General features: G+C 44.3%; 1 protein-coding gene across 2 annotated transcripts in view; it reads left to right on the top strand.

Moving 5' to 3' along the window:
* The first annotated feature begins 6,294 nt into the window (after positions 1-6,294).
* Positions 6,295-21,687, top strand: part of LOC102445284 (pituitary tumor-transforming gene 1 protein-interacting protein-like) — a 37,688-nt gene continuing 22,295 nt past the window's right edge. Inside the window, exons 1-4 of one of the 2 annotated variants that reach the window (XM_075922399.1) lie at positions 6,295-6,494; positions 14,436-14,488; positions 18,217-18,325; positions 19,598-19,706. In XM_075922399.1, the coding sequence (XP_075778514.1) occupies positions 6,410-6,494; positions 14,436-14,488; positions 18,217-18,325; positions 19,598-19,706 (356 nt within the window). In that variant the 5' untranslated portion in view covers positions 6,295-6,409. The remainder of the gene's footprint in view (positions 6,495-14,435; positions 14,489-18,216; positions 18,326-19,597; positions 19,707-21,687) is intronic. The other variant, XM_075922398.1, reaches the window with a different exon arrangement.

Genomic DNA, 21,687 nt, shown 5'->3' with positions numbered 1-21,687 from the left:
ATCTCTTTTTTAACATCAATGATTATACCAGGGATGAATTTATCCCAGTAAGTTTATAGTAAAATTATAAAACCTATAATAAAACTAATTATACTACTTCCTAATTATACTCCCATGTCCTGATGCTGTAAATATATGTTAAATTTCACTGCTCCCAGTTGTAAACCTTTGCAAGACTGGGGATTAGCTGTATTGTTCAGAATATCCAGATACCCCACTATGACAGAATGAATCTCTTTATTCACACGCTACACACTTACAATAATCTTTGTACAAAATATGCCTTGTGAGGTATCATTTGAAAACTACTAACTCACTGGTCAATAATATCATGATGAAATGCATGTAGCAGGTTTATGTGGAAAGTTATGAACATGAGCTGAAATCATGACTAACGTGTGCTTACTAGGCAAGTCTGGAGTGGGTAAACTGCCAGGGTTGATCGGCAATCATCATCAAGTAGCCATTCTTTGTTACAGAAACAGATCTGCAATCTAGGAAATGACAGCATGGAATCTTTTTCACCTCCAGACTTTGTCTCTAGGCTCACAGTTGGAATTAACACAGTCAACAGGTTATCTAGAAGTAACCCTCAAGAAAATGCTTTTCCAAAAGACGATATAAAGCAGTGATGGGCAGTCTGCAGCCCATGAACCTCACGCAGCCTATCATGGTACTATACAGGACATGATACATTTTGTTTACCATTGCTTGCATGCAAGGTTGCCAGATTCCGCTGGTTTCTGCCCACATACGTTTTTTTCCCACCGATATTATTAAAGAGACATGCTTGTAAAGCAAGTGAACATGAAGTAGGGTGTGTGCTGATTGCACATAACATTGGTTGTGAGCGCAGTGCATTCCCTCTGCATCTAATCAAAGTGCTGCTATGGTTCAATCGGCATACCCCACAAATTCTAAGTGCGCAAGCACAGTTAGCAAAACTAACCTATCCCGGGAGACCACCTTGGTTATGACAATCTTGCAGCCCACAGAGATGAAGGAGGGTCATTCATGAGGCCTACTCACTAGCCTAGGTTGCCTATTGCTGATCTAAAATTAAGGGCAAAAACACTCAAGGCATCCCCATCCATCCCTTGCCTTTTCATCTAAGATGACAAAGGAAACAGTTGTTGAACTTTGGGAACAGATTCTGGCCTGAGAGCTTGATCAGAAAAGTTATTTGAAACATGCAATAAGGGATTTCCCTTTCAATCAAGTCTAGTTTGTTAAGTTTTAATACTAAGATGTATTTTGTTTTTATTTCTCTTGTAATCTCTTCTGACTGTAATGCCCTATACTAGTCCTCACTTAAAACCTATCTTCCTGTAGCTAAATAAACTGGTTTTATTATTTAACTGCAACTAATCCAGTGCTGTGAATTGTCTGGGTAACTCAATGTAACATAACAGTTTGTTGTATGTTGATCCTTATAAGAACAATAGACCTTATATATCTGGCTTGTCCAGAGGCCTGGACAGTGCAGAACACATTTTTTTTAGGGGAAAGGAGGAAATTCAAGGCTAGGAGTGTGTTGGGATCATCCTGCAGATAGTAACCAAGGCTACTGGAAGCAAGAGTGTGGCTGATGTGCTGTTAACAAGCTGCTGGGGTCAGAGCTGCTGGACACTCAGCCCAAGTTGGAAGCTACTGGTGTAAAGCATTGTGAGGCACACCACCTTGCAGAGCATGAGTGATACCCCTCATTGGTCTGGTTTGCACCTTGGAGTATTATGTCCACCTCATATTATTTGGACCCCCAATAAAATCAAGAGCCCTTGTGGAAAGATGATTGCTTTCTTAAGACAGTAGAATAGGAACCAGGAGTTTTGGATTCTATTCTCTGTTCTGCCAGAGACCTTCTGAATAACCCTGGGAAATCACATAAACTCCATGCTGCAGTTTTCCTGTTTGTAAAATGAGGTTATTAGTACTTTTCAGCTGCCCAAGGGTATTGTAAGATCCATTGTTAAAAATTAGCAGGTTAGAATTGCACCTTCTTACTCAGCAGATAGGCTCCCTGTATATATGCAGTCTTATCTACTAACAAAAGGCCCCAACTCAGCAAGACACATGAGTATGTGAGTACACCATCTATTGACTTCAGTGAAGCAACTCATATACTTAAGTACCATGTTGAACAGACACTGTCAAAAAGGAGTATTTAACCAAAAAACAGTCCTGTGATCCCTGCAGAACCAGTACAACATAGACAAAGAAACAAAGAACAGTAACCTGGATTCTGTTCAGTTTAGTTTATTATTAACTGTGTTGTTTACTAAAGTTCCAATCAGATGTACCAGTGGAAACACACTGAAGGTGATGGTGTTACACACTATTATTGAAGGAATCAATTTGAAAATAATAAGGCTGCATAACAGATGACCTAACTTGACCTTTAGAACCTTACTACTGGTATTAATGCAGAAAAACGGGAATACTTACCCGTAACTGTCAGAGCACAGGCTGAGTTTACCTGGCTGACAATTATAAAATCATATCACTAGTATTTTACAAGGAAATTTTGAGAAAATACTAAACTAGACCTGGTTAAAAATCTGAATGTTTTCTGATGATTTTTTTTTTTTGAAGGAGAGGGTTGTTCGCTATTCATCTTATCATCTTCTTACATCTTTTATTGGTTCCAAATACTGTTTCTTGGGAAGGGATCATATCTTTCCAGTCCATTTTACCCAGGATTTATAATGATTGAGGGAGCAGTTACCCAATCAGAAAAAAAAAGAGTATTCATATTTATAGCTATGGCTATTGTAACAGAATTACAGCAATTGTTCATAAATCATATTTACATTTTGGCTCCCTAGTAGAATAGATCAGAAGAGCCAAATTATTACAATGTTTCCATATAACTTTCAAGCAATTCTCTTATTTCAAGTTTTCCACTTCAGCCATAACTTGTTGCACCATTTGAAAGCCATTTTCTTTAGGACTAATGTGATAAAAGCAATTCAGGGAAAAGACATAATTTCCAAATTGTAATTTGAGCTGTCTCATAGAAGGCATTCTTCACTGCATACATAAAGCTATCTGACATGCTGCATGTAAGAATTAGCTAGATGACTCCTGTTCTGCTTCAGACATATTTCAGTACATGTAATGGAAACTCAAGCTACTGGACGCAAGTTTTGAGACAAATCCAAGAACGTGTTCCAGGTATTCAAGCGATAATATCCTTTTGTACAGAATTTATAAAATTGTGTGCTTTACTTCTAACCAAAGCCATCTATAACACATAGAGGACTTTAGATTTTTTTAAAGCCTAATGATGATATTCCTGCCTATTTCCAGTCTCAGTGCCTGTTGCCTAACACTTCTGAGAATCTGGGCCTACGCCTTTCTCCTCCTTTCTCATATCCTGCTTCTTCCATTTCATTCCTCATACTAAGAAAGGTGAACTGTGCATCTTCTTTTTTTCCTCACCCATCCTTCCATGTGTCTGGAAAGTTTGGCAGTACAGACACAAAATCTCTTTTTGGTCTATGTTTGTACAGTGCCTACTAAATGGGGTCTATAATAATAATACTGTGCCAACCTGAGCATACAAAATTCATGAGTTTGGCCTCAAAATGATATATATATTTGAAAAAGTCTTGTGTCCTTTTTATTTGTCTTCTGTTTTCTGAGCCTTTGTGATGGACTCACTTCACGTTTTCAAGCTTTTCTCCACAACCATACAACTAGAATTTTTAATGTAAATGAAAGTAGGGATGTTAAATATAGGTGAATTGAATAGTTGAGTATCCTCATGAATTCTTATTGGTTAGTCAACTATTCTATAGTCCCTGGAGGCAGAGCCAGCAGCTAGTGTGCTCCGACCCCATTCCCAAGGAGCCTCCTGCCACCCTGTGCTGGTCTGTGAGCTCACGGACTGGCTGCTTTTTGCCTCATGCTGCTGCCTCTAATATGAGCCAGGCAGGCAGCCCAGCTCCTAATACACTTTAAATGCAGAGCTGCAGCAGGGGCAGGTCCCAGACCTGGCATGAGCCAGGACTTAGCTGAGCTGCTGGCCAGCCTGCTAAAAAATGTACTGGGGGAGGGGGCAAATGTGTGTAATTTATAGCATTAACCTATAAGCTTTTGCTTATCAGTTAATCAACTACACTATTACATGCCTAAATGAAAGCTGAGGTACTCATGAAATCACTTGATTCCAGTGGCTGGGGCTTTAAGAAAACTACCAAATATTACATATCAGAGGGGTAGCCGTGTTAGTCTGGATCTGCAAAAGTGACAAGGAGTCCTGTAGCACCTTATTTACTACCAGATGTATTGGAGCATAAGCTTTTGTGGGCAAAGACCCACTTCATCAGATGCATGTGACGGAATATTACAAGATTCACTATAAAATTACAAAAATTGGCAACACGTCTTCCTTAACCTTCTCTTCCCTATTGCCCCTCTGCCCTCCACCCTGCCATTATTGGTCTGAAAAGCCAGAAGGCCTAACTGCTGGCTGTTTTACTAGAGTTGACTAGTAAAAAGGACACTAATTTTTGCTCGGTCCGTGTTATTTGTAGGGCTGTCTTATAAAACATGGGGGCCACTTAGCTTCAGATTGCATACATCCAAAAAATGGCTGTTGATAAAATATTGGATCATCCTCTATGACCAATTAAATGGGGGCAAGCAGGGGAAAGAGGGGGGAGGGCTGCTCTAGCCACCACTGGTTAACTAAGGGTACATCTACACAACAGGACAAATGTCAAATTAAGATACTCAACTTCAGCTACATCAATTGTGTAGCTGAAGTCGAAATAGCTTAATTCAGCTTTTGGTGCAGTCTACATAGCAAGAAGTGAAAGGAAAAACACTCTTCCTTCGACTTCCCTTATTCCTTGTCAAAGGAGGGATACATGAGTCATAGTAAGAAGTCTGCCAGCTTGACATTATTTTGAAATAACTGCTGCTGTGTAGATATAGCCCATCATTGGTAAACATCATCCGATAAGGACTCTGGAATTACTCAGAAAAAATGGTTCAGCAAAGTAATCATATTAGCTGCTGTTTTGTTGTAACTGGAATTGATTGCATCCCACTACATTACTAACTCTAGCATCAGCATTACTCAAACTTCAACCTAATGTCCCATTAAGGGCCAACTAACTAGCATTTAAAGCACCACTTTACTTGAGCTAGAGATTTTTGTATATGGACTGAAGTTGAGTTAGAGGTAACACAAATTGTGCTGAAAGGAAATATATCCTTTGTTGCACCGTGAAGAAAGAGTCTCCTGCTACAAAAGGTTGGTTTGTGGGGCTCTCTACTTAGCAGTCCCTTTCCTACATTTCTCTACAGGAAGCCACTCCTAGTTCGCAGGCCAGCAGAGTACTGAAGACAGCTGAAAGGCAGCAGCTTGTCTCTAAAGATTCCCCTTTTATCAATCTGAAATCCCAGCTGCTCTTGGACACATGACCATAAACCAATAAGTGTGCTGGGATTTTTGTGGGTTTCTTTTTGTATGGGGGGGGGGGAGGCAAATATGGCTTGGTTGTTCAGGACAGGTTCATAAGAACATTGAGCATAAGGTTTAATTGGTTAAGTAATAAAACAGGATTTTACATCCCTAGCAATACCTTAAGGCTACGTCTATACTGCAGGCTTCTTGCGCAAGAACTGTTTTGCACAAGTGTTCTTGTACAAAAGCGCATACACACTGCCATGTGCTTTTGCATAAAGGATGTGCTTTTGTGCAACAGCGTCCATAGCAGTGTGGACGCTCTCTTGCGCAAGAAAGCTCTGATGGCTATTTTAGCCATAGGGGTTTCTTGCACAAGAAACATCTGTTGCCCGTCTGCACTACCTTCTTGCGCAAGAGGGCTTATTCCTTGTGGGGAAAGAAATAACTCTTGCGCAAAAAGCCCTCTTTTCTGATGTTTTACTGTAAATTTACTTGCGAAAAAAACACAGGTGCAGTGTAGTCGCTCTGCAAGTTTTTACTGCCGTGTAGTCATAGTCTTCCTCCAGCTAACTTGTTAAGCAAAGACAAGCCCAAAGGCGCGATGAGCGGACATGCCAGGAAGGGGTCGCAGAAGAGGGGGCCACAGGGCCTGGTGAGTGAGCCATTATGTGAGAAGGGGTAGCAGCATGGGGGAGGGCAGACACACCACAGGGCAGAAGAGGCTGGAACAGCCCCACAGCTGCCCGCCAGCCGCCATGCGTTTGGAGCCGGTGATGCAGGCGGGTACCGGCCCGAGGCAGTCTCCTGCCACTGCCGGCCGGGAGGAGGCAGCAGAGCCGCTGGCTGCCGCTAGTGGCCGCTGGTCCCGGCTCGGCAGCTCGCAGGGCGCCTGCTCGGGAGGCGGCGGGGGCTGCGGTTCCCGGCACGCCCTGCAAGGGGGCGGCGCTCGGACCGCGGCCCCTCAGTGAGCGCAGCGCCCGGGCCGGCGGGATGGAGACTGTGCGGCTCTGCGCGCTCTGGCTGCCCGGCCTGGCCCTCGTCCGCCCGGGGACGGGAGCGGGCCCGCGAGAGCCGGGTGAGGAAGGGCGGGGCCGTGGCGGGGTCGGGGCGGCGGGGCTCTGCGGGAGGGAAGGGGCGCGGCTGGGCTGTGGGGGGCGCAGAGGTTGCTGCCCCACGTGCTCTGGTGCACGTAGACCAGGCTGCGCTTCCTGCCCCCGGGCTGCGCGGCCCCGCCTGGCTGCGGGGCGCAGGGCGGAATAAGGAAACATCCGCCCGCGGGGGGTCAGTGCAGACCCGTCCGACACTCCCGCAGGCAGCGTGTCCCCCGCCCCCGAGGGTGCCGGGCGTGAGAGACCCGAAGGGGCGCGCCACAGAAAGAACAGGAACTGCGCTGGTCAGGGGGCTCCTTTGTGTTTCCCCCCGGGGGGAACTGCGGGGCCAGGATTTCGGGTTCTCCCGAGAGCCCGTCAACACTGCGAAGTTAAGTTGATCGAAGTTAGGGTTCAAAGCTTAAGTCCCCCCCCCCCCCATGCCCGAACTCCATAGCTGAAGAAGGGCCTTTCACCAGTCCGCCCTGGCTAGGGGGGAAAAGGAAGTGGAGATTGGCTCTCCAGCTGCACGCTCTGTTTGGGGCTGACAACCCAGCCCTTCGGTCCCAAATAGGGTGTTCCCTCTAATTTTATCCATCCATGTGTGGAATAAATCTGATGTGCACCCTGGCATGTGTCCAGATATACATGCTGCTGGTTGCTGCCAGCTGTGGGCACTCTCATAATCAGCTGGGAGGCATTTGAATTTGTTCCAAGTGCACAACTTACAGGGAACACTGGACTCCACCTGTCAGCAACCCACATGGTTAAGTTGATGGAAGCGCACCTAGTTAGAATTAGGGATGTAAGCAAGTAGTCAAGTGAGGTACTCTACTACTTCCCCCTCCCCCCCAACTCCCTTGCTGCCTCTGGATGGGGAGGGGAGGGAAGGCAGCTTAAAAGCTGGTTTCCCCGTCCATGGGGTTGCCACTCCTCCCCCACCTCCTCTATCAGAGGCAGTAGGATAGGGGAGATAGGGCAGGCTGCTGCGAAGCAGCCCCTGCCTGTGGTGGGCAGCCCCTGCCTGCAGTCAGCCCTGACCGCTGCTAACAGCGGTTGCTGGAATCGGGGTGAGCTGGGACGAAGCAATCCTGGCTTACTTTGGCCCAGGATGCTGCACCCTTGCATTTTAAATGTAGTCTGAGCCTGGCAGCTCATACTTCATTTAAAATGCAGAGCCATAGTGCGGGTGGCTCCTGGAGCTCTTGTGAGCCAGGACTGCTCACAAGCTAACTCTGGGAGCTACCCCCTCCACAACTCTGGAGAGTGACTATATAAATTGTATTGACTACACAGCCAGATAATCATAATTTAACATCCTTAGAATATGTACCACAGACAGGGAGTGTGATATGGACATGAACCACCACAGCAATTACTGTGACAGCTGTAGGTTGACCTAACTTAAGTCAACTTAAATTAGTAGGTCTTGTGTTGGCCTAACCTTGTAGTGTAAAACAAGCCTCAGCCTGCGGGACTTAGTACAGCGCTATTATTGTGGGATGGAGTTGTGCTTTGGGAAAGCTATGCTAGACAAATATAATGACTGCCCCCAAGAGATTAGTGGTAGAGTCACAGATGTCGGAGTCTTAACTAAAATCCTCCTGCCATTCATTCTTCTTGTAGTAAGTTTGGTGAAACAGCAGTGTTTACAAAAAAATTGTAAACATTATTTCTGTTTGGTCTCTATAGCTGAGGGATGGTTGAGATGTTTTGGATTGATGGACTGATGCCATACTAATTATCTTGTGGGCACTGCAACTGTTAGGCCACTAAAGGCTCTTGGTAAAAATATTTTCAACTTTAATAGCCATTAACATGTTAAGAAAATGTTTTATTATGGATAGTTTTTTTTTTAAGTACTGTAGATTGTAAGAAATACATTATAATTAATATTCAGGTTTCTGTCTGTGCAGGCCATCTCTCTTCCACAATGATTTCTCCATTAAAAGACTATTACATGTGCTCACTCCCCCCATCACCACCACCACTGCTCACATATTGTAACAAGAAACCTTTTTTTATTCTGCTACCAAAATATTTCAGATTACCCAACAGGAGCCAAAGCAGCTAACATCTCTGTAAAATAGTGTACTCTGAAAATGCAAATCTGACTCTAAACATTGATTACTTGCCCTGTAAGAATTATGTGCACTTGCTGTATTCAGCTCTTTATTTCCTTTTAGACCATGTCTATATGAGGGGTAAAGGTTTATTTTTAACACACAATAAAACCTTAGAGAGCTTTTCTGTGTACAAGAATTATACAGCTTTAACCTTGCTGGTATAGTTACAGTGGTACAACCCACTAGTGTGGATGCATTAGTAGTATAAGGATGCTTACTATCATGGCATCTTAATCCTGTATGAGATTCATAGTTTCCAAGACCAGACAGGAACACAGGCCATAGAACATCCCCAAAATAATTCCTAGAGCATATATTTTAGAAAACATCCAGCTAGGATTTAAAACTAGAGATGGAGAATCCACCATTACCCGTGGTAAATTGTCCCAATCGTTTATTACTCATTCTGTTAAAAGTGTGCACCTTATTTCCTTAGGGAAGTAAAAAAACATTTTAAAGTAACCATTAAAATTCTATGTGGTTACACACAATGCGGACTCTGTGGTCAAGCTTTATACTACAAAGCTTGCAATCTGGGGTGGCAGCCTGTTCCCAAGAGCGGGGCCGGTAGGTGGCGCATGCTGGAAGATGAGTTTAAGCAGAACCAATAAGTTGATGCGTATCAGTCAAATTCTTAAATGGCTAATTTCCTGTCTGAATTTGTCTAGTTGTAACTTCCTTTGTTGTTCCTTTCTCTTCTAGATTGAAGAGCCACTTATTAAATGAAACTTATAAGTTGTACATTGTAAATATTGGGTACATGTGGATACTCAGTGCTTCTTTTGTGACAGTACTGCCCAGTAGCAGTACCGGCACCTCCAGTCAGAGCTTACCTGGAAAGAATGGAGCATACCGGCACCTCTGTACGCATATGTCCAACAGTTGGCTGGGCTGCATGTCTTAAAGGGGCCATTGCTCTTAAAAAGGCAATGCTGGCCCCATCCCAGCATGCTTTTCTTTTTCTTAACTTTTCCCCTGGAGTACTGGCACTTTTTTTTTTTTAAACAACAAAAAAACCCACTGTGGGTACTTATTAGGGATGTAAACTCCCAGTTAATCAGTTAACCGGTTAAACCTTAGGTTTACTTAATGTTTAATCAGTTAACTGACTAAACGGGATCCCAGGCAGGGGCCTGCTCCAGCCCCACGCTGTGGATGGCCACGCCTGGGCCTGTGGTGGAGAGGCGCTGCGGTAGACAAGAGCATCACCTGTCTGTGGAGGGCCCTCTGTAGGGCTTGATTATACATTGTAATCAAGTCACTGCCTGACCTCAATAATATACTGGGCTAGATGGAACTTTGGTCTGACCCAGTAGGGCCATTCTGATGTTCTTTTTGTTAAGATAAATAAATTGAGCTCTTTGAGTCTTACTACAAGGCATTTTTTTCTAATACCTCAGTCATTCTCATGGCTCTTCTCTGAACCCTCTTCAGTTTATCAACATCCTTTCTAAGGATGTTACATTTAGATTAATCAACTAATCAAATAGTTGATGAAATTTGCATCGATTATTTGATAAGGGCGCTTCCACCTTTGAAATGTAGCAAGAGCCCTGCCAGCTCTTGCTACATTTCAAAGGTAGAAGCACTGTGGGGAGCACAGCTGGTGGGGGACTCAAGTAGTCCCCCCCCCCCCCAACCCTGCACTCCCCGCTTTTGAAATTTACAAGAGCCTTCCTGGCTATTGAACATTTCAAAACCAGGGAGTGTGGGGCCAGCAGGTGCTGCTTGAGTCCCCAGCTGCCCACAGGCTCCCCACAGCACTTCTGCTTATGAAATGGAGCAAGAGCCCTGTTCTGGCTACATTCCCAATGTGAAAGTGCCACCAGTTTGCCGCTGCACCCCTGCCCCTTCTCCCCATGGAGACTGCTGGGGGGAACCGGGTTTTAAGCTGGCTCCCTCCAGCACTGGATCCTGCTCCTCCCCACTGCTGCTTCTCTTTGGTAGAGGCAGCAGGGGAGGGGGAAGCCACTAGTCGCTTACATCCCTAATAGTTTTTGAACTGCGGGCACCATAACTGGACACAGTATCCAGCAGCAATTATACTGTGACAGATAGCCTCTCTACTGGGGTGTTAAAATGTGTGTATTCAGGTAAACTTGTAACTGCTGAAAAATTCAGTGGTTGCATGTGTACATTAGGGATATAATAGTGTAGTCGATTAACCAATAAGCAAAAGCTTATAGGTTAATGCTATTGACTACACGCGTTCTCCCTTCCCCCGCACACCCCTCAAATTGCCAGTAAATTTTTTAGCAAGCTGGCCAGCAGCCCGGCTCAGTCCTGGCTTGCACCAGGTCCAGGAGCAAACCCCGCTGCAGCTCTGTGTTAAGTTGTATTCTGAGCCAAGCGGGCAGGCAGCCTGGCTCAGTTCTGGTTTGTGCCAGGTATGAGAGCTCAGTGCCCGCCTCCCGCCCCGCCTCCCTCCCCGGTCAGGGGCTGCTATATCAGAGGCAGCAGCATGGAGTTACACGGGGCTCCTTGGGAGTGTGGCAGGAGTGCACTGGCTGCCAGCCCTGCCCCCGGGAACTATAGAATAGTCAAATAACTGATAAGAATTCATGAGGTTAATCAACTATTCAGTTAATCAATATTTAACATCCCTAGTGTACATGCAGGCTCCTGTGGAACCACCTATCCCACCCCCATGCTACTGCCTCTGGGGGCAGGCGGCTCGGCGGGGGGAGGCATGCACTCTGTGGGAGCTGTATGTGCAGGGAGCAGCCTTAACAGTCTGACCTGCCTCATGCTGCCTGCTTCACCCTGTATTAGAGGCAGCGGCGTGAGGGGGCAGGCAGTTCCTAAGGAGCTGGTGCTCATAGGGAGCCAATTTAACCCCTCCATCCCTTCTCCCCATTGCAGCCTTTGATAAAGGGTGGGGGATGCTGTGTATAACTGTGAAGGTTAACCGATGTGCCCAGGCTCATCGGTTAACCGTTTACACATATACGCAGTCACATGCCTACTCTTTACTCCTACCCAAGAGTCCCTGGTTCTTGCATTCCAGGATGACATTAGCTCACTTAGCCACAGTATGACATTGCACCTCATGTTCGGCTGATTATCCACCACACCCCCTGAATTTTTTCCACACACACCTCTTCCCAGGATAAAGTCCACCTTCATGTAAGTGTGGCCTGCCTTCTTTGTACATCAATATAGCTACATTTAACCATATTAAAACACATTCAATTGCATCCAATTTATCAAGTGATCCAGATCATTCTGATTCAAGGACTTGATGTTACCATTATTTACCACTAGCTATCAAGCACCTCTATACTGATACAGCTGTTCCCCAGTATTGATATAATCAGGGTTTGACAAATAATGGAAAACCCGACTTGCCCCCCCCACCCAAAAAGTGTTTTTTTAATGGCATAAATTCCTAATAAGAATAAGAACAGTAATTACTAATAAGTTAATAAATATCACCCAAGTTATTAATAAATATCTTATAAACCTCTACTTTTCCCCTCTGCTGCCATGTCTCCTCCCCTTGCTCCATCGGCTCGCCTGGTGCCTGCTGCCCCCCAGCCCCTCACCCTCCTCTGCTGTCCTGACTCCTGCCCTTCTCACTGCCCTCAGCCTTCCTGAGACCTGCCCCCTTCCACCAGCCCATCTCTCCCCCCTGTGCCCACTCCTCCAGTAGCCCCACTCTGATCATGTGAGCTACCCCTCCTCATCCCCTCTCCTAACACCTCTCTACACACCTGCTCTGCCTCTCTCCTCTGGTGCTGGTCCCTCCCCTGCAGGTGTCTGCCCCTCTGCTTCACCCCCAGAATTCCCTGGCACCTGCACCTTCCTTTACCCCTGCACCCTCCCGGTGCCTCCCCCTTCCCTCACTGCCCCTGCCCTCTTTGCCCTCTTTTTCCCTGATACCCACCCCTTCACCACCCTCATGCCCCGTGCCCTCACACATGCCTTGGTCCATCCTTGCCTTCCTCATGCCCACCCCTTCTTTCAAGCCTTCTCCCAGCACCTTGCCCTCCCCCCTCTAACCCTAATTCCCTTATCCTCTCCTCTCCCAGCATCACCCTGTCCCCCCTCCCACTGACACCTCCCCTCCTGCCCTTTTCCTCATTGTCTGCACTTAGCCCCCTGGCATTTGTCTCTCCTGCACCCCTGTCCCTTGGTGCCTTCCCCTTTCCTTTTCTTTTTCTCCTGACCTCTCCCCTCCCCTCAACACAAGCCCATTCTCCATATTTCTTCCCTTCCCTTCCTTTCCCTCCCCACAGCACAGCACCGCCCCAGCCTCTCCCCTACCTGGTTTCTACCTTCCACTTTGCGGGGCTGCCGGAGCCTTTTTTAATCCGATGGTCGCTGGCCGTGACGTCAGGATGCCATGTCACACCAGCGTCCTGGCGTCTGCCGGCGTCCCGCCCTCTGGCTCCCGCCGGAGCTGCATGCAGGGAGCCTGGCGCTGAGAATCGCCGCACTTCCCCCTCCCCGGCAGCGCTCTGCTCCTTCACCGGCCAGAAGTTCAGAGGGGGCCGCGCCGACTGTAGTGCGGGCTTTGGTCAGCCCGTCACAACGGCCCACCGGGCCAGTCCACCCCTGCACTCGCCAGCTGGTGAAATCTGCTCACTGCGGGCGAGTGTAGACCTACTTCAAAGTAGGAATAAGAGATCCTCCGGAAAAGGGCTTTTTTCCGGAGGATCGGGGCCAGTGTAGACGCTCTTTTCTGGCTTTTCTAAAAGCCGGAAAAAAGCGGCGGACATTTTTATTTAAATGCCGCGGGGGATATTTAAATCCCCCGCGGATTTCCCTATTACGACCTGTAAAATTAGCATGCCCCTTTCGGAAAAGGGGCCAATGTAGATGTAGCCAAGTTGAAAAGCAGCTGTCAATGCAGTAGAATGATCATGGAACAATGGAATTGGGAAACCTGTCTCATATGATGCTGCCTGCCCTGTGTGACATTGCAAACCCTTCCCAAAGCTCCCTGTAGCCAGTTGCATAGTGGGATAGCTACCACAGTGCACTGTTCTCTGCGCTATTGCAAGAGTTGCTAATGTGAATGCACTTCACCATCATAAAGGGCACAGTGTGGACACATTACAGTGGATTCCCTGCAGTGCTCTGTGAGCAGCACTGTACCTCTGCCAGTGTAGACATACAATGGTGGATGACCTAGGCTAATGAGTAGGCGTTGTGAGTGGTCGTCTTTCATTTCAGTGGGCTGCAAGATTTTCTTAACCAAGATGACCTCCCAGGATAGGATATTTTTGCTAGCTGCGCTTGTATACCCAGAATTTGTGGGCTGTGCCAATTGAACCAGAGCATCATATGATTAGGTGCAGAGGGAGTGCATGGCTCTCATGGTCGTTGTTGTGTGAAGTCAGCACATATCTCACTTCACATGCATGTCACTTTAGTAATACCAATAGGAAAAAACGATGTGGATGAAAACCAGTGGAATCTGGCAACTCTGCTTGTGGACAATAGTGAACAAAATATCTTGTGGGCCACACACAAGTCTAGTGGCCTGCATGCAGCCTACAGGTTACGCACCACTACCTTAGAGAGCACAGTCCTCTTTCACTGATCTTCCTTTTGCAGATTAGAGCCAGACATGGGTATAATTTTTCCTAAACAGAGTGGAGGTGAAATTGAGTTCAATGTTCTTTTACTTATTAAAATACTATTGGAAATGAAAGCTTTGATTTAAAATAATGAAGCAGACTTCTATGAATGTATTTTATAGACGAGCTTAATGTTTATGTAGACATGTAATTTTAAAATATTATTTGACGCTATTGATTAAAAATATATTTGTATATATATATTTTTATATTCTAGCATGCTCTGATTTCTCCTTGAAGTCCTGTGAAGAATGTCTAAAAAATGTTTCAGTAAGTTTTGGCATCTTTTTACTATTTTGGGGTCAGAATCTGGTGATGCTTATATGTAAGAAGATGGTGCTGAAATATCTTACCACAGCTAACTCTTTCACAGTACTGCATAGGCGGGAGAGTGGGGGGTGAGCCAGGGAAGGCGATAGCAAAACAGTGGAAGTCATTAGAAAGTGTAATGCTGCTTGGAGTAGCTCATGCCTGTACTTATACCTCAGAGCAGACTGTCAAAAACAGTACAGACATCCCAAATTGGTGATGCGTTCTGTAATTAGATTTCACCATCCCAGTAACAAATGTGAATTCCCGGATCATTATATCGATATAACTGTAGAGACACAAGCAGTCCCCTTAGGCTCTCCAATCTATCTTGCTATCCAGGTGAATTGAACTTGGTGATAAATGGTCACTTAAACCAAAAAAATCACAAAATGTTCAGGTCCAAAGAGACCTGTTACTTACTCTGGATTAATTGGTACCCTAGTTCTTACACCTAAGACACCACCTCTAGCCAAGCTTGTAATAAACTATGTGAAAATTCTAAATACAGAGACAGTAATACAAAGTGGCAGCCAGCTCCTGAGGAGCTGGATAAGAGGCTGTTTGTAACCATTTAAATGGTCATCCTGTTATATCCCTACATATTTTCTTATAAAAAGGAAAGCAGACATCAGTGAGATGAATGCATTCAGTAACTTACAAGCATTTATAGAGTCTAAACTTAAAATACTATATTATAAGACTTGTGCCTATTTTGAACAATACTAAGATACAGGTGAGCTGGTTTGGTTCACAGCCATGAGTTTGCCAGTTCTTAGCTGAAGCGACAGATTTGGCAGTTAGCACTTGCTCTGCCAGCATCATAGAAATCATTCCTTGTTTATACACCTAATGAAAAACAATAATTCCTACAATTTCTTCTAAAACTTCATTTCACTAGGAAAAAAAACCCCCTGTCTTATGTTCTCCCACATGTTACTTTGTTGTGATGGCTCATTTCTTTTAGTCCCAATTAGCCTTGTGACAGCAAATTTTAAAAAAGCATATTTCATCATCTTGATTTGCTCTGTACTGATACATAGTTGCTCACTTGTGCAAGTTTCTTCATGAGGTTGATAGATTTCCACTCCATATGGCTAAATGCAATGCCTTGCATGGTGTCAAGTATCTTGCATCTGAGGAAGTGGGTCTTTGCCCATGAAAACTTATGCTCCAACACTTTGGTTGGTTTATAAGGTACCATAGGACTCCTCACCGCTTTTGCAGATTCAGACTAACACAGCTACCCCTCTGATAGTTGCTCACTGTTTATATTGCTAGTCTTCCACTAGCTCAGGACGGGACTAGCAAAGCAATAAATACAGGTGCGCAGGAGAAGGGAAATGTGATTTATCTAGGATGAGCTTGTAACGATAGATGAATTCCCTTATTGCTGACTTGGCTATGTACAGGAAGCTTTTTTTAATGTTTTCTTTTGAATATATGCTGCTTGTAAATACTAACACATTAATAGGTATATTCCTCACATGTGTGCACACACTCTTTCCATTAACACGTGAAAACTACTCAAGTGCATTAAGAAGAAAAGAAACTCACAGGGGTGTGTACACCAGGAGAAATGTAGCTATGCTATATCTTCAAAATCTATCAAACTATTGATAGCGTACATACTTTCTTTGATGACAAAATAATGGATGATGCAGTGAGACTGTCTCAGTAACAACAGCTCTGACCTTGGTGAGATGAGTTTAGACTTGACTGAGCCAATTCATGTGTTCATAAAAAATAAAAGCAGGACTAAGCCTTTAGCATTTATGTATGCAACGTAAAGGTGTTAGATCACTGGAAATTATTTTTTTTTAATTGATGAGATAGAAAAATACCTAGTTAGTCATTTCAGTAGTAGATGTCAGCAGAAAATGAAAATAAACATTTGGGGAATATATGATAAAAAATTTCTACTAAATCTTATGGCTGGTTTACACTAGGCAATATTTATGTCATTTCTATACGACAGCCATCCTCCCACAGATGTAAGTGCTCTACTACACTGACATCAGAACTCCACCTCCACAAGAGGTATAAGGCTTATGTCTGTAGTTGGGTGATGCAGTGTCTACATAGACAGTTCATCGGCTGTCTTGTCAGTTTCACAACAGGAGCTGTGAAATTGTCAGGAAAGCCGGGCAGCTGCCCTCTGCTTCACTGGAGAGCTGAGTTGGGGTAAGAAGCCCAGCAGCTCCTGCAAAAGTGTTAACAATACATGGACTTTCTGAGAGTTTTAAGATGATGGTGGGATTGAGACAATTAACTGTGCTGAGTCCACTTCTCTTCATCTGAATAGTTAGTTAATTTAATAAGAGAACCAAGCTAACACACGCTGATGATCTGGCTTGTTTGTCTGACAGCAAAGAGGAATTGGTAAATAGTGTATCAGAGTGGGCATCTATGATTGAAAGTGTTAACAAAATTGAAGTTGTGCGTGTAGGAAAGATAGTGGAAGAGCTGTTGATTGAAGTTACAAGAGAGAAGCTAGTCATAAGAATGCGTAGCTTGGAAATATTTAGAGTCATTGGGGAAAAAAATGGATTTGAAAAGAACAATCCATTATGCATGGTTGACATTGGGAAAAGCTGCTAGGGATAGTGTAGGTAGAATCTTGCACAGGTAAAAAGTTTTTTATCTGTGGATGCAAATGTCCACAGATACATAAAGCAAATATCTGCAGAGGAGCAGGGCTCTAGTGACGACAAGCAAGACCACGGCCAGTGTCTGGGACAAGAACCACAGCAGCATATCAGGTTGTCGTTCACAGGAGCCAGCACCCAGCCTGAACTCTTCTGGCATGGCTATACTACCCCAGCCCTGCCCACTGTAGCAGGCACCAATCTTATTGGCAGCTATCCCTGGTCATGCTACTGTGTGTAAATGACTCCTGGAAAATAGACTATTTACCACAGTGTTGAAGTGATGCTGCCACCAGGGACAGTTGCAGGGTGTCTCTTACCTTAAATGCATGGCTATGGCATTTTGGCCTTTGAGAACCTGGATGCTGGCCAGGGCAGAAACTTAGAATGGGGTCAAGTTAAGACCACGTGGACAGCTGAAGGGAGCAGAAACGCTCCACTTGCAGTGGACAGGATGCCAATGGGGTCGGGGACACAGGACAGGGGCTGCTTTTGGCTCGTCTCCTTAGGGGAAGAGGGGAAATGGAGGTGGAATCAAGGAGTGGCCAGGACCTCTGTCCCATCCTCCACAACTTTAAGGAAGAGTTTGTATCCTGGTCTAGTCTCTATTTGGGTCTCATTTTGGGTTTAGTGTATAAGTGATGATGTTAATCTTTGATTTACAGCACATCAGGCAAGATGATCTAGTGGTAAGTTCTGGTGTTGAATTCTAAGAGTTTGATGTAAATATTAGATCATTCTGTACTTGAAGAGTAAGCGCTACAATTATGGGGAGGATATTATTTTTCACATGCAACTTCACTATTTGAAAGTTTGTTCTAAGTATGAAACTCAGTTTATCCCTAACTATAGAACTGTGACTGACCGGGGCTTCTGTAATTTATGTAGGATTTCATCCTTCAAGATCAGAGGACATAGCATTTATACTCACTTAATTTGAAATTCTGACCATGGAGGAGACTGTAGTATTGGGGCCCTTTACAGCAAATAGATGTCATCTGGTCAGTAGTTGTAATATGTCTTTGTTTCTTTCCTGTGCAGTGTCTTTGGTGTAATACAAACAACACTTGTATGGACTACCCTGTGAGAAGTATTCTTCCATCATCTTCACTATGTTCACTTTACAATGCTCGATGGGGTGTTTGCTGGAGTAAGTTCAAATTGTATTTTGAATACAACAGATGTGGTTAGTCATTCAGACTATACAATAATGTTGGATTTTATTCAAGAATTAAGTTGACTGCCATGTAGTATTTATTATGATTTAAGTATGTTCCACCTAAGGAACATCATCGTGGGTGAGATTCACTGCCTGAGATCCTTAGGAACAGCCTCCTGAAGTACAGAGTAGTGTTTTAGTAACCACATCAGCCCCTTGGACAGCTAGAGGGCTTTTTCTTCCAACTCTACAGTTGACATAGGATGACATACGTGCCCTTCTTCACCTTGGGTGAAGGGGTTAGCACAATAGAAACACGTTGCCTCTCTCATGACTGTCTCCTTAACATGCACAGAAGGCAGCCAAGGGTTGGTTCTATACCAGTACTTCCACTAGCACAAATGCATGCAGAAAGTTCAAGAGCGTATATGAATGATTCATGCTGAGGCTGGAGGTTTGTGGTCCTCTGGGTGCTGAAGAGATTCATTTGAGTTTCCTGTCTTAGAGGAGAGGATGGCTATTGAGTGGAATGACTTCCATTTATTCAGAATCTGAATGTTACCATTTTATATTATATTAGAAAATGGTGAATGATATATATTCCTTACTTATTAGAAAACTTTGTTTTTACCTGTGATTTGTGTCAAGCTCTATCTGGATGCACAAATACAGCATTAACATTTTTGTATTAAAATACTACGTTATGTGTGGTGAATATATAAGGAAACAGTTGATTTAAAAACTTAAATGTTTTCCTTTTAACTGAGTTACTAAAGAATTGAGGTATTATCTGTAGTCCATTTATTGATTTGGGGTTATAATGTTCTTCAGGTTTGCCCCTTCCCAAACAACACCTGAAATGGTGCCTCTAATCATAGTGTATGAAAAAAATTAGGAGCAAGCTTCCATTGCTGTGTGAACATCTGAGATAAGCGTGTGCTTTTATGTACAAGAGTAATATGGAGAATTAAAAAGAAGAGGTTAACAAAGGATTAGAAAAGAAACTTATCTTATCAATCTGGTGGATGGTAATTTTTGATTGTGTGTCAGTGGCGGAGTTCTCATGTGAAGCACTTCAAGGTGTTGCTTTAGCAGGTATTTTACTAAAACTACTTTAACAGTACTGCATAAAAAACCAAAGGTGAAACTGAGAATGGCCAAAACATTCATTAGGAGAAGTGGGGAGAAGACCAATCCAAATGATTGCTGCTCAAATCTTACAAGTTTAGTTTTATGTATATTCATGTTATATTTGTTTTACAGTGAATTTTGAGGTCTTCATCATTTCAATAGCTGTAATAGCAGGACTCATCCTGCTGTCCATTGCTGTCTGTTGCTGTTACTGTTGCTACTGCAGAAAGCGTTCAAGGGGGTAAATATATTTTTCTTCTTTCTTGGTCCTACCTAGTCCACCTAGAAATTTAATTTGGAAGTAAATCAAATTCAGTATTTATTGGTTAAGAGATGTAAACATTTATATACTCCAGTCTGGTAATTTTTAATCACATCTTCCTGGTGAGAAAGTAAATGAAGAAAAGAGCGTGTTCATAGTTATTTATACATGTTTAAAACGGGTGAGGAACCTCAGGCCTGGGGCTGAATGTGGCCCCTGGCTTGCCAGCATCTGGCCCCCGAGGCTCTGGGCTCCTCTCACCTCAGCATTGAGGAGCCTGCAGTGACACTTCAGCCCACCCCCACTGCCCCCCATTTCATGTGGGACTGGAGCACATGAAATCTACTAGCCTGGGCCCCCCTAGCTTCTGGTGCAAAGGGATTGTGGGGAGTGTCTCCTTCTCCACATCAATGGAGGTTGTCTATTTTGGGTTTTTTGTTTTTTCTTCTCAGTTATGTGTGGTCTCTGACTGATTTTTCTGTGGGTCAGTGATCCCCAATACAAAAAAAGGTTCCCCACCCCTGGTTTAAAAAAAAAATCACACACAGAGTACAGATGTGTTTTCAAACTTAACAGTCATCTTACCAGGAATTTTTTCCAAAAACTAGTCATAGAATCATAGAATATTAGAACTGGAATGGACCTTGAGAGGTCATGGAGTACAGTCCCCTGCCCTCACGGTCTGCCTACGCAGTGCCAAATTAAAAAAAATCTGTCGCAGCAAGTCTCAGAGCCTGGATCAACTAGCTTGGGCTTGAACTATATGGTGGAAAATAGCTGTGTAGACATATGGGCTTAAAGCCCAGGCTTCCACCTGATCTTTAATGTCTTTGTGGCTACATGGCTATTTTTACTTTATTTTTAACCCCATACTACAAGATTTGTGACCCAATTCAGTTGACCCACACTCTGAGACTGGCTACTCTGGCATGGGTTTTTTGGACAGTAAGATGTACCCAAAATGTCAATAGGATACGGGTGGTGTGGGACTGGCAGGCTACCTATCTGGCTCGGTGTGGCTCCCTGGAAGGGGCAGCATGTACTTGCTACTCCCCGGACCCCATATCCTCAACATGCTGAATAACAAAGCTTTTTCCAATATATATTTCCATTTTGTTCTCTTTTATTAAATATGAGACATGTAACAATAGTAGGTTTAAAAAAAAAAACCTGTGGAAACGTGACTTGACAGTTGATTGTGTCCTTTATCAAACTGCTGAGTTCAGACCGCCCCTTATGATCTATGTATGGCATGTCATATATACGTTTGTATCATGCGTATGTGTGGCACAGCTTATACTGCAGCATGCGGTGATTATCCTGTCCTAGCCACTGGATGTCACTATTGCTCTGCTTAAGTGCTGATGTAAATGCACAAGTGGTACTGTTTGTCTTCACATCTCAAACAACATGTATTAAGTAGGGATGTTAACCAGTTAACCAATAAGCTGATGTTACTTGTTAAAGGCTGCCCTCCTGGAGCTGGCAGGTAGGCTCAGTCCCAGCACGTACTGGGTTCCAGCAGCTGGCCCTGCTCTCAGGCTACCCCCACTGCGGCTCTGAGTTTGAGCTTAGCCGAGCATGCGTGCTGGGACTGAGTCTGCCTGCTGGCTCCAAATTTAAATGCAGTGCTGCTGCAGAGACATCCTGGGAGCAGGGCCAGTTGCCAGGATCCGGCGTATGTCAGGACTGAGTCTGCTGCCAGCTTCAAGTTCAAATGCAGAGCCGCAGTGGGCTGTAGTACATCCCTGGGCTAAATTAATGGTTAACTGTGTAACCAGTAGGCTATTTAACAGTTACATGGGTACCATTTTAAACTATTTTGAACATCCCTAGCGTTGAGGCCTGTGAATGTTTCTGATTAACATTAGTTTTGTGAGGTAATTATTGTGACAAAAGTATACATTTACTAATTCTTTGTGCCCCAAAGGAGTTGAGATAAATTAAGTCATAATGAGAA

The sequence above is a fragment of the Pelodiscus sinensis genome, chromosome 2, assembly GCF_049634645.1.
Source record: "Pelodiscus sinensis isolate JC-2024 chromosome 2, ASM4963464v1, whole genome shotgun sequence".
In the NCBI taxonomy this organism is placed as follows: Eukaryota; Metazoa; Chordata; order Testudines; family Trionychidae; genus Pelodiscus; species Pelodiscus sinensis.
Note: the sequence above shows the minus strand (reverse complement) of the source record. Positions and strands in the feature narration are given on the sequence as shown.